Below are 12,602 nucleotides of genomic sequence, written 5' to 3'. Positions count from 1 at the left end.
AACTCGTTGAAAATGCAAGAAAAAAAAAGTATAAATGGTACAAACTTGCGTGGAATGCATACAGAACAAATGACCAAAGCCTTAAGATTTAAGAGGGGTTAATTAACATTGCAAACTCCTGCCTCCACAGGAAAGAAAATGGTTACACAATCAGCAGAGGTGTAAGAGACAGCCCCTTTACTCATTTGCACCATCTGTTATGTTAACAGGGCAGGCAGGAATTAAGTAGCAGCTTAACACAAAAATTGACACCTCGACTAATAATGCCAACAACTGTCTATTATCCCCTGCTTAAAACTTATCTTTGGTCCTTTTAAGTGTATCTGAGAGGTCAACATGAGCCTTGAGGGTGAGCAGCTGCCTGTATGTATGAATCACCTGGTCAACACTTGCATAGAGATTGTGCTTCTAACATAGACTGATGTGAAACGTCAGGAAATGAAAAAAAAACTGATCTTATGGCGTGGCCCGACTTTGAACAAGTAGAAAAAAAAGCTCATTTTCAAGACCAATAAATAACATTTCATAAAAAAGAAGTATGCAGGGCCACTACATCTCAAAGACTCCAGTGCAATGTGAAAATATGGGAGCAACCGAAAGGAAAATCTCTATCGAAAACATAGAAAGCACAAGCTCTATGAAGCAATGTTGACCAGACTGGTAGGACAGTGCTGCAAACAAGTAGCAGGGTAAAGACTTAGGCCTCCACGTCTGCTTCTTTTGAGTCGCCATTCTCCTCTGTCTTTTGCTTTTTTGTCTCAGCTTTGTCCTAAAAGGAAAAAAAAAAAAAAAACAGATTTAGGAGATAATCAAATCACCATATTACTCAGAGCAATTACAATTCAGCCTCATGTCAACTCACCTCCTCCTCTTCGGCTGCACGCTTCACCGGCTGTGCATCGGTTTCCTCAGCAGGGGGCGCCGCCTCCGCATCTTCTGCAAAGACAGGGGTGTCACATCATAAATTACACCCTTTACGACCTATATCCAGGTAAGCGCTTGCTCGGGGTGAACACCTAATCGAAATTCATGCATCAAGGGCAAAAGAGATCAGAGGAAACATGTAAGCATTTAAAATCTGATTTATTTACTTATTTTTTAAAAGTGCAACATACCAGCTCCATTCTTCTGCTCCTCCTCTGTAGTTTCTTCCTTTTTGTCACTGTGCTCAGCACCATTCTGCAAAAATAAATAAATAAAACAATTTTAACTTGTTTAAAAATGGAATTAAAACAGATCCCAACCTAGCAAATGCAATCTCCTTTGGGGGTCACTTAAAAACAAAAAAACAAGGGGAAGTGAGTGGAGGTCTTGTTACCTCCCCAGAGGATTAACTACCAAGCTGTGAGAAACCACAGGCTAGAGAGGCCAACGGAGACGTCTTAAAAAAAAAAAAGGGGTTGCTAGCTGTAACATCTGTGCCATTTCACAACCCAAACAAAGCCTGGAGCGGAGGGAGCAGCTGAGCAGGAGGGGGAGCCGGGCGAGCAGCGACACCTGCACGACGAAGGGCGCTAAGACAAAAGGCCATGCGGCGGGGTTTGTGTCTCAGACTCACGGTGCCATTGGCAGGTGCGTCCCCGCTCTCGGTCGACTTCTCCTCCTCCGCTGTTTCTGCTTCTTTCTTCTCTTTCAGCTCCTACAAAATAAAAGCACCGAGTCAGCGCTCACTCACGTAAAGTACACTCGCTCAAACACAATCTTCTTTCTCGTCCGAACACAATCTTCTTTCGACAACCACAACTATAAAATAAGATTATATATATATATATATAAAAAAAAAACAAAACAAAAAAAAAACAGTTTGAAGCATACAGATGGCGCACGGTGGATAACTGTTTAGAAAAGAAAGCGTTTCGGTCCCCATGCCGCGCAATGTGAACGCGCTTCGGCTTCCCGCCCACAGCAGCTCCGCTTCACCAGCTGCACCGTTTCAGCCGCTTTGTCTCCTCGAAGCGGACCACATTTGCGCATTTTTTTAAAAAATTTAAATCTTAAACACACAACAGGTTTTCATAACAGAACATCGACAAGAAATTACCTCCATCAAAGAACGACGTCGAAATTTTTTTATTTTAAGGCAGTAATTTAGGAAATGCACATTTCGTTAAGTAGTTCCTCGAGTTAAATCAAGTAATTTTAGCACTCACGTTTTATACAACCTGTCCAGTCTGATTCAGTAAAACTGTTACGAGCTTAAAAAAAAGTTAGCTAAATCTTTTTTTATATACACGACACTTCGAAGAGATTGAAACTGAATAAGACGCACCTTGGCTGTAACCTCTGTGGTGGCGGTTGTATCAACAGCTGTATCGGCCATGGCTAGTTTTTGTGATTTATTTTATATAAATATAATCCTGTTGAGAAAGATTTTTTTTCCTCGGTCTTGTTGCCGTCGAGTGCTTAGCCCCAAAGACACTGAGAGAGAAATGATGTCTTCCCTTCTCCGCTTTTCTCTCGGGCTCGTTGAAAATCCACTCTCGTTGGACGCTACAGCTCGATCTGCCACCTGATTGGTTGAAGTCGACCGCTGCGGTCAGCGATTGGTTGAGTTTCATGTCGATCACAACTATGAGGTCCGCCTTCCGAATATCATGTCACTGATTGGCCAATTCTTTTTAAAGCGCTGTTGTATATTCTTTAACTAAACATATAAAAATGATTAGTGTTTTCCAGTTTAAATGCGAACAAAAGACTGGAGTCAACAGTTATTAAAGTTATGACACTCAAATGATCTTTTACCTGTTTGTTTTAAGTGAATAGATTGTTACAAGTATCCCTACCACATGGCCAGAGGCAACATCTTTTGTCTAAGCGGTCTGTTCTGCAGAAATAAGGTGTCAAATTACACACAAAATAGCAGGCGGCCACTCCTCCTTTCCATATTTAACTCTTCAAATGTGCACCAGATTAAGTGTGCTTATACTCTTTGCAAAACCTGACTATTGCTCCTGCCAAAGTAATTAGCACAATTCCTATATCTTTAATTTACTACGCTGCAAATTAGTGGGCAACACAATTTCTGCACAACCTGGGAGATAAACATCCGTTTCTAAAAAAAAGTGTTACATTATTTAGCATCCCCTTAGTCCATTAACTTGGGCAATAAATTGCTGTTATCTGTATTTAGAAACTGTTAAAGCATGTTGCTGTATAAATGTCACTTGGATAACAATGAATATCAGTAAGATCTTTTTTTTTAATAAAATAGAAGCTGAAATAATTAATGAACAATCCTATTTGTGAGCTTACTAGGGACAGTCCTTACTTCATCTTTCAATGTTGTGTAGTTTTCCACTGATTTGAAAGCGGGCAAAAAGCAAGTATGTTTATTTGGCAAGAAGATTTTGCACTAAGGACTATTGCATAGTAATTCAGCCACAAATCTAAACACGCTCTAAGAATTTCATGTGGTAAATCAACACAAACGTGAAGGTTTGATCCACCAAGAGTATCACATGACTGCAAAACTGCCAAGAAATGGGGATCCATTTTAAATGACAGGCTAGGTGATTATTGGTTTCCTTTTGAGAAGCTTCAAAGATTTACTGCTCAGGTAGGGAAATCTGTTGACATGACACCTATTGGCTGTCCACGCCATAAAACAAGAGAGCCATTGTTGAAAGAAGCCACAATAAGCTCTGTTTAAGGCATGTAAAGAACTTGGCAAAGATGTGGGAGAATATGTTGTTTTCAGAACAAGTAAACCTTTAGGCTTTCACACAAAAATCCTTTGACAACAAACACTGGCTCTGTGAACACACAATCCCCACTGTTAAACATGGCGTTGGCAGCATCATGTTGTGGGAATGCTTTTCTCTAATAAGGCAACAAAGTGAGTGCACATGCGCGCTACACTTTACAGAATTTATTGGTTAAAAAAATTGGTGAAATCCAAAGATCATCTTTCTCTCACTTAACAGTAATGCTCTACTTATTGAATGTTATTTAATGAAAAATAAACTGAAGTCTGTGGTTGTAACTTGAGAAAACGAGAGTTGCATCTGATGATATTGATGCACTAGACAGACAGCGTTTTTCAGTTCCCTTTATCATCTTCAGCAAAATTATTTCACCTTGAACATTTGCCACTCCTGTTACTGTTCCACTTAACCGCCTGTCATTTTCGACTAAGTAACTTTTACCACTCAGTCATCATTGCAACAATTTATTCTCCACCCATTCTGGTTCTTCGTCTAAAACATTTAGAGCACTCCACCTATGACACAGTTTAACTTTTTGTTTTAAGCGATCCTAAAAACGTCCCGGACTTGCCTGAGCACATTCAAGCTGGCTACGTTGATACTATTTTCCATTTCTTTTGGCTCTCCACTTTTAAAGCTTTGAGAAATCAAATGCTCTCTGTTTCAGCTTTAATCTCGTTATGTTGGAAATGTTAAGGTCTTACAGACTCCGAAGAAGCCTCCAGGCCTTGTGCTGTCATTCACCCCACATTCAGTTGGAATATAATTACGAGGAGTGTAATTACCCGTAGAGATCAAAGGGTTGGGTTCAGAGCAAAAGCTGTTTTTTCAACAGTTTATCTTCTTCTTTATGTTGGCATTTCATGCTGAATATGTTCCTCTGGTTGTTGAACCGTGGTGACACAATTAATATATTTTAATTCAAATATATTGTTGCTCTCTCAGTGTAACCACACCTCTTTAAAAATCAAAGCATGGCAAATATTTTCCAAAACATTTCCACTCTAACATGACTAACATCCATTTGTAGTTCAACTGAAAAACAAACTTATTATAGGGTAAAGTAAGGAATAAAAACCTGCAATGACCTGGTTGTAAAAATGTGCACATATTAAATGTTTTACTTGAAGTTCAGCTGTGTTAACAGGATCTTGCTGACATTTGCATAATTTAGCTGAAGCCATGGTTGGTGATGTGGTTGCATGAAGTGCAAAAATAATCTCATTGTACAAAAGTATCAGGCAGGGGAAGACTAAAAATAATTTTAGACAATCACGTATTGACACGCACCAATGAACAATGAAAACTATTTGGGAAAAATACAAGAGCACAGCTACAACACTGGGTGTTTTTCTAAAGTTAATGAACATACAAGATGGAAAGTAGCACTGAAGAAGCTGGATTTTTTTTTTTTACTAGTCGTGGTTGTGTGTGGCAGTAATCTGCTGCATTCTCCATGTTTCTGGATGTAGGAAGGTGGGAAAACAGAAGCATTTTCTTTGGAATAAAAAAACATCCTATCACCTCCCAGAACCTTAAAGGAGAATGTTTTCTGAATAGATTCAACCGGACATTTTGGGCCATAGTTAACAGAAAAAACAGAACTTTTCACTTTCAGAATGAACACTTTGCTCACATTGAAACAAGGAGGTAGCAGCATGATGCTTTGGGGATAATTTCATCAGACAAAAATAGTCAAGAAAGAGGAAATCATAAACAGGTAAACCAGACCTTCAGATATTTGTGGGATTTTGTTTATCAGCTTCAAAGTGAGCCACAAAGGAATGACTTTGGTAGAAAGAAAGAAAAAAAGTAACATTTTGGAAACAGAGAGTTGAAGTCTAAAAGTAAACCTCCGAGGTCACCTGAAAAGGAACGTGGACCACAGACATTCACAAACGAATATATTTGGAAAATCTCTTCAAGGTAGCCTGAACAAATGTTACCTATTTTTAAAAGTGTTATATTTTTTCTTTCGGCTTTCGGTTGACTTGTAAAAGCTAAGTGTCACATTAAATACGGAAAAAGACAGTGATGAATTATCATCTCAGCCTCAAAAACCTGTCCACCTGAAACGACAAATAAAAATGTTCATGAGCAACAACATGCGCAAGTATCACTTGCTCCAGAAAGTTGAAACACCACAGAAATCACAAGAACAGCAGTCCCTGCTGGAAACCCGTTGGTGGAACAGTGCAGCAGGCTTAGCAGAGAGCATTAGTCACTTTCTCTGCAAATGGAAAATAAGAGCAATCAAAGAGAAGGAGGTTGTTTGTGAGATCATTTCCTGTCTATTTTTTTTATGCTTCATTTGACTACCTAAAATCCAACAAACACAAACGTGTGAGATCCTCGTTCATTCAGCAGGTAGGAGAAGCAGCAAATGTCAGGGTAAAAAAGGTGGAAAAGAGATGTGATGTGGTAAGTTTCACTCCCTCCCTCTCTTTCTGCCAGCCACTCTGTTTACCACACTTTCCACTCCCAGGAATAAAAAAAAACTTTATTTAAGCTACTGAAAGCTGTAAGAGCACAGAAAGTAAAAGTCATTTAAAGAAAAGCCCCATTGTGTTCCCAGTGACTTCTGTTTTTTAAAAAAAAAATGGAATATTGTGCAGTAGCAGTCACTTGAAGCCAACCAAGGAAAAACTTTTTTAGTGCACAGGGCTCCTACCTGCTGGGTTCAGGGACTTTAGGAGAAAAGATGTGAAGTACAAGCAGGTTAATTTCACCTTAATTTTCTTGGGCACAAAGACCTGACCTCACTCGTGGAATGTCAGCGTTCAGGGGAAGAGCAAAATGGGGCCCAACAAAGAGCAAAGGTCAGAACTAAGCGGGGGAGGGGTCCCGATAATTGGAGGAACTAGTAGGGGCACACTGAGCTCTTTTGTTTTGAACAGCAGTGTCCTGCGAGGTCTGGTTGCCTTTCGTTGGCTCATGCAACATAATATTAACTTCACAATGGGGCACTTTAAGTCATGCATACAGTAAAGAGGAAAGTTTGTGACGGTGCTCGTCTGTAATGGGCAAAATTAAGAAAACCCTTCACCGATGACGAAGGAAACATACTGCAAGCAGAGACCTTTACGTGCGCCGTATCGACCAATAGAACCTGCAGGGATGTTACTCCTCCTATGATCTTATGTGTTCCTGGACGTCACATTTTCCAAGTTCCGAGTCAAAAAAGTCAACTACAATGCCTCCTTAAGATGAATATTCCAGTCTGAAAGTCAGGCTTTATGGTGCAACGCAATTGTACTCAGACATCAACATTTTCAGCTTTAAAAAAAGAAAACCTGAAAACACCTTCTGAAGGAAGAGTTCAGAGTGAGAACGACTAATTATCACCTCCATTTTCAAAATTCAATGCTACTCCTGCAGATAAAAATCTTGGTTTTTGAATATACAACCTGCTGAGAAATGCATAATTATTAGATAGTGTCGTTAACAATGGTTAGCTAAGCCACTAAGCGCAACACTTTTAAGAATCCCACTGGTTTTCCAACTTGCTGCTGGAACATAAGTTTGGCTTGGTGCGACAATCCTCAAAAACAAAAGGAAGCACAACATCTACATTTCATTTTTAGCGACTGTTGCACACAACTGATTGTTTCTCATTAATATAGTAGACAAATACAAAGTACGACATAACATCTGTATGCAAACTTGTTTCTAGAGTTTTAAACTTACAACACATGAAAATTCGTAGCTAATGTATATTAGTAACAATAGTACTCTGGTCAAGGAATACTAGCATGTCCTATCAGTTTTCTGTGATTACTTGCAACTAGAACATAAATCTCAGCTCATAGCCAACCTCAAAATCCAGCATGACTTAATGAAAGAAAAACGTGGTGAAAACATCAGAAGCAAATTGTTTATTTGCATTTCTGATTGTTTCTATATCAGATTTGTTGCATACGTTAAGAATATTTTAGTGAAAATGTTTCTGCTGTGTCTGAATGAATACAATGCAGAGAAATATGTGGTTAATCCACTTAAGTTGTTAACGGTAATGATTCTGGTTGCTAAGCACTACAGTTGGCTAATCCCAATAATTTTCCTACTTTAAACTGGAGCACAAATACATTGGGTGTGACGTTATTCTTACATCAGGTTTTGGCTTCAAGGTAAACATCAACCTCAAATTCAAATATGACTGCTGCACATTTGGCACATTGCAATAGCAGCACTAACATATAATTAGTTGTACCGCAGACTTTCTATATTTTTAAGTTACATTAGTAGTATGAAAAGTAGAAAAATGCAATAAAAATATATTGCACTGGTTTGTCTTAAGTGGAAAAAAAACGTATTACTGCACATTATTTTGTCTTAAACGTGTTGAGAGAGATGCTATTAGCTTGCTATGTTAATAGCATCAGGCCCTGTAACTGCATACAAAACTAGCAAATTTCATTGCTTTTTTAAATTCCTAGTGGATACTGGTTAAATTGCACATTTGCATATAATTCGCAGAATCGACTTTAATTTCTGTTGTTAATGGAATGATGCACTTTCAACTAAATATCACAGTGATCTAACATTTTTATTCACTACAATAAATGTTTTTACCATATTTTGGTTTTAGCTATTTGAAAGATAAAATATAACACGGTATTTGTGCATGCAAATACCATGTTGTAAACAAACAGTGCAGTTTGTTTACATTATTGCTGAAAGATTCAGACATTTTGTCTCTGGGTCCTCTTTCGTCCTCTTTGGTTTTGACATTTCCCTGCAGGGTTCTTTTACTCTGGTCTGAGGAAACATCAGAATATAGCTGCCTCTTGATCTCTGCACACTCTCTTATGGAGGGCTATTTGGTATCAGTTGTTTAGTATAGTTACTAAACAACTGACTCCTTTTTTTCTTTTAGATGTAGACAGGATGCGAGTACACAAGGTGAAATGTTGCTTCATGAGCTTTATTATAACATCTGATTGAACAAAGAGAAGCTGTAGTTTGCGCCTTAGGGACTACATTTCCCAGCTTGCTGAGGGGTGTGGAGTTGCCAGAAGAAGCCGATGGGAAAAGGTTCGCCTGAGGTATTCAGGTATGAAGCAACATCAAGACTTCTAACAGCAAACACATGAGGTTAGCGCTTAACTCATGACAAAGGTTCTGCCCACGAGCATCTCCAAATACATCTGCACAAATTTAACCTCAAGAAAAAAAACAAAACAATAGATTGGATATTTTATTTCATGAGAACAAGCATAAGGATATGGATATTTAATGGATCCCTGCCCCCCCTGCGTTAGAGGCTGAGGGTGTGAGCAGTAACTAGGTTGGTTTCCTTCGAGAGCACACGACTTGAGCTAAACTTGAGCTCTGCTACCTTATTTATTTCACCTCTTAGCTCCACCCATGTAACTGTCTTGCCAGAGGAAAGTGGAAATTTCCAGTAATTCCTACAGCTTTGCAAGAAGTGCTCCTCCTCCTTCTGGTTTCCCGCCTTTCCTTCACTCTACCTGCTCTCTCCTGCTGCAAGCTGCCTCCAAGAGTCTCAGCCTCCTGGTGCCCAGAAGTTTTTACTTAGCACATGCGAAAACTCTTAATCCCTCAAAGACTAAATGCAGGCTGGCGCTAAGGCTACATGCTTCTGCGGACATTACTACATATGGCAGAACCTTTCAAAGATTATCATGCTTTTTGTTTTTGTTTTCTTGATTTGAATGACAAAATGGATGCTTTTCAGTTGAATCTGCCACACTGGATCCCTGCCTGTCATTTTAAACAACCAAGCCACACGCTGCCCTTTGAATAAATCTCAGAGGTTGAGCAAAGTGTAAATGTTACATTAGATGCCGAATGATGAAGAAGGGGTGGTTTGGGATCGCAGAGCAGATGGCAGATGGCAGATTTGCATTTCTATTTCTCCGGTTGATCTGGCTGATTTTCCTGAGTCTGTTCGCCTTCAGAGACGCTGTAAAAAAAAAAAAAAAGCTTCGCTGCCGCTGACACATTAAAACAAGCTTTTTTTAAAAAAGAAAAAAGAAAAAAAAGGACAATAAACAACTTGAAAAGTAGCTCACACTTGAAAAACTAGAAACTGAAACAGGTTCACAGCTTGAGATGACCGGGCTATCTTTTCACTACATCTGCGGTTTGACAACTTCCTCCTCATCCAGTGCAGAAACTCAACCGTTTTTCACACGCGCAGTGATGACAGTCTACAGTATATCTGCTTAAATGAGCTTTACAATAAAGCCACGAGTCAGCTGGAGTGAAGAAGTCTAAGTGAGTGGATGGTAGGAGGCACTCTGACCTTAGACCTATTGTAAAGAACCAACAAAGAGCCATCTGCACAGCAACCAAAGCTCAGATGAGGGACTCGCACACGCGGGGACCTGAGGAGGGGGGCAGGGATTCGGAAAGTGAAAAGGACGAAACAGTTGGGTGATTAAAATAAATAGCAAGAGATCAGCAGGGATGAAGCCTAAAACAGGAAAATGGTCAGTGTAACATCTCGGAACAAGACGCTGAGCGGCGTATCAAATCAAAGAGCACACAGATCCCTCTAACTGCTTGTAAAGTGGAAGCAGAGAGGCTGCAGGCCTAATCACTCAAGAGCACATTTCCTGCCTCCTGCATGATGAGATGGAGCCAACTGAAACAGCACATGGCTAATATTTAACCACCACAGACCGCATTTCAATCACCCACCCAACAGAAACATGCAGGACTCACTCACAATCATTCGCAATGAACCCGAAGAGGCTTTTTTTCTATTTTTGCATAAAAAGCAGATTCTGCATAATTCTGTTTAGCTTGCCTAATGGAAACTGGGGCATTTTTCAAAATGGTGATGACAAAAACAAGATGGTGTCAGGGACATCTGTAAAAATACAGAAAACTGTTTCACAGGTAATGCATGATAGTAAGGATTGCTTAGCAACAGCAGTGAAAATGTCTTGCAGGCTGTGTGGCGGAGAAACGGCCAGTGCTGCCACCCTGTGGTCCAAAGTGGAACTACCTAAAGATGGACCCGGACTATAAATGTCCAGAACCGCCTTTTGTCTCTGAAGTCTGAATGTAAAATGTGTGGCAGTGTGAATCCTTTAATCCAGAGATGGACTGATCCAAGAAAGATGAAGGAAACGCCCTTGCTTTCACAGCAGCGTTTGAAAATATATTAAAGGATTTAAATGGCTACCAAACGCACCAGCTCTCATGGTGGGTGATTGCTTAGCAACCTTCGTGGGAGGGAGAGAAGATGGGGAGTGCGAGTGACTCTGCTGGGGGGAGGTGTGGCCTACTTTAATGGGAGGGAGCAAAATGTGAGTTCAGGCTCTCTGAGTGGGGAAATACCTGGCAATGATCCAAAATAAACAAACAGGACAGGGAGACAGGCTGATATGAGGAGGAGGACTGAGCAGAGACTGAGGACAAGGGGAGCTTTTCTGGGTCCTGATAAGAGTTTTGTCAGAGATAAATGGGAACAAGCCATTTTACGACTTGACATGCTGTTGTTCATTCCCCCAAAGCAGAACAAAGCCTGAGGCAGGAAGTAGATAACCCTGCTGGTCGTACATAGAAGAACTTAAACAGCTTACTGATATATGCTTGAATGCAAGTTGCTCTAAAAGTTTAAATCAGACCGAGCAGAACTGCTGGGAAGCTGAAAGTAGAGGATGACGCTGTGGTCCATTGAAGGGAGTGAAGCTATCAGTTTGTGGAAGCTCGGCATGCGTTTGCATGTTGCATCTTGCACAGTTGGTCGTGTAGGTGTTCCTGGAGATAAGATCACTGGAATCAGTGAGGATTGCAAAAGTATTAATGGAGACGCTCTCTGAGCAGCAACGGTGAACTGTTGCCACAGATTCTCAGTTAGATATTGGTTTAGACTTTGAATGGGTTATTCTAAGACTTCTGGCTGTATGCTTAGGATCTTTCTGCCAGAAAATTAAGCTCTACCATTACTACATCCCCTCCAGGATTGGTCTGGATTTTGCTTCTGTCTTGCCTGTTTTTGTGAATAAAAAGCATTCCACAGTATGATTATGCCACCACCATGTTTCACATATGGCGTTAGCTTTTTTGCTACACAAAGGGCTTGGCGTTTAGACCAGGAAGTTAAATTTGAAGTTAATCTCACCTTGTTTCACATGTTCACAGTGTCCTTTATGTAATCTGTACAAATGGAACAAAGTTTCATTTTATCTTCTTTGTTTTCCACACGTTTCCTGAGTCTCCTAAATGTCTTGCAAATAACAAACAACTTCTTACTTAGTTTTTTTTTTTTTCAAATGGCAATCTTCTTGCCACGTTTCGTTAGCAACCAGATTTGTGCACAACTATCTGTCCTGTCCAGATTCTTCCACCGCAAAAATACAAAATCTTACCAAGTATTTTTGGTCTAGTTCCTGGTGTAAACATTTTAGCACACTTCAAATAAGAAAAAACTAACTTACAAGTAACTTTTGCGCAAGGAAGCTTTTTTACACACAATTCCTTAGTATTGATGATAAAGTACTAGTTCCCTTGCAACATGGAAAATGTCTTGGTATAAGTGAAATAACGTGCCAGTAGAAACGGTACTTCTTAAATATTAATATTCAACACTAAAAACAAGCTCCTATATCTTGCTGAAACGTTACTTGTCTTGTCTTATTTTAAGTGTACTAAAATATTTGCTCTAAAAACTAGACCAAACATACCTGGTAGTATTTTGTGTTTTTCTTATTCTGCATTTTCCTTTGACTTCAAAGTGATAAACTGCTTTGTGAAATCCCCTGAAAATTATGCAAAAGTGTGTAGTTTTGCATCCAAACTTCACATGAATAAATAAAAAAAAAGGCCAATTATGACAAAATTTTTTTTTTGATTCTCCCAGAAAGAAAGAGAATATTAAAAGGGAGAGTATGTGCTTATAAGGACATGAATGGTAAAAAGGGG

The 12,602-nt window shown here is 39.6% G+C and overlaps 1 protein-coding gene and 1 long non-coding RNA gene across 2 annotated transcripts; one reads left to right on the top strand and one right to left on the bottom strand.

Moving 5' to 3' along the window:
- Window positions 1-582: 582 nt before the first annotated feature.
- LOC106956447 (prothymosin alpha-A) lies at window positions 583-2,459 on the bottom strand. Its single transcript, XM_015047288.1, has 5 exons — window positions 2,270-2,459; window positions 1,559-1,639; window positions 1,116-1,179; window positions 863-936; window positions 583-769 (listed from the first exon to the last, which is right to left on the bottom strand). The coding sequence occupies exons 1-5, from the start codon at window positions 2,318-2,320 to the stop codon at window positions 698-700; spliced, it is 342 nt and encodes a 113-aa protein (XP_014902774.1). The 5' UTR covers window positions 2,321-2,459; the 3' UTR covers window positions 583-697.
- A 6,132-nt stretch (window positions 2,460-8,591) lies between these two features.
- LOC106956442 (uncharacterized) lies at window positions 8,592-10,787 on the top strand. Its single transcript, XR_001426772.1, has 2 exons — window positions 8,592-8,757; window positions 10,625-10,787. It is a non-coding gene; the product is annotated as an uncharacterized LOC106956442 (long non-coding RNA).
- The last annotated feature ends 1,815 nt before the right edge of the window (window positions 10,788-12,602 follow it).

The sequence above is a fragment of the Poecilia latipinna genome, unplaced genomic scaffold, assembly GCF_001443285.1.
Source record: "Poecilia latipinna isolate Pla-1442-1.1 unplaced genomic scaffold, P_latipinna-1.0 Scaffold818, whole genome shotgun sequence".
NCBI classification, from domain to species: Eukaryota; Metazoa; Chordata; class Actinopteri; order Cyprinodontiformes; family Poeciliidae; genus Poecilia; species Poecilia latipinna.
This window is presented reverse-complemented; position numbering and strand designations above follow the sequence as displayed.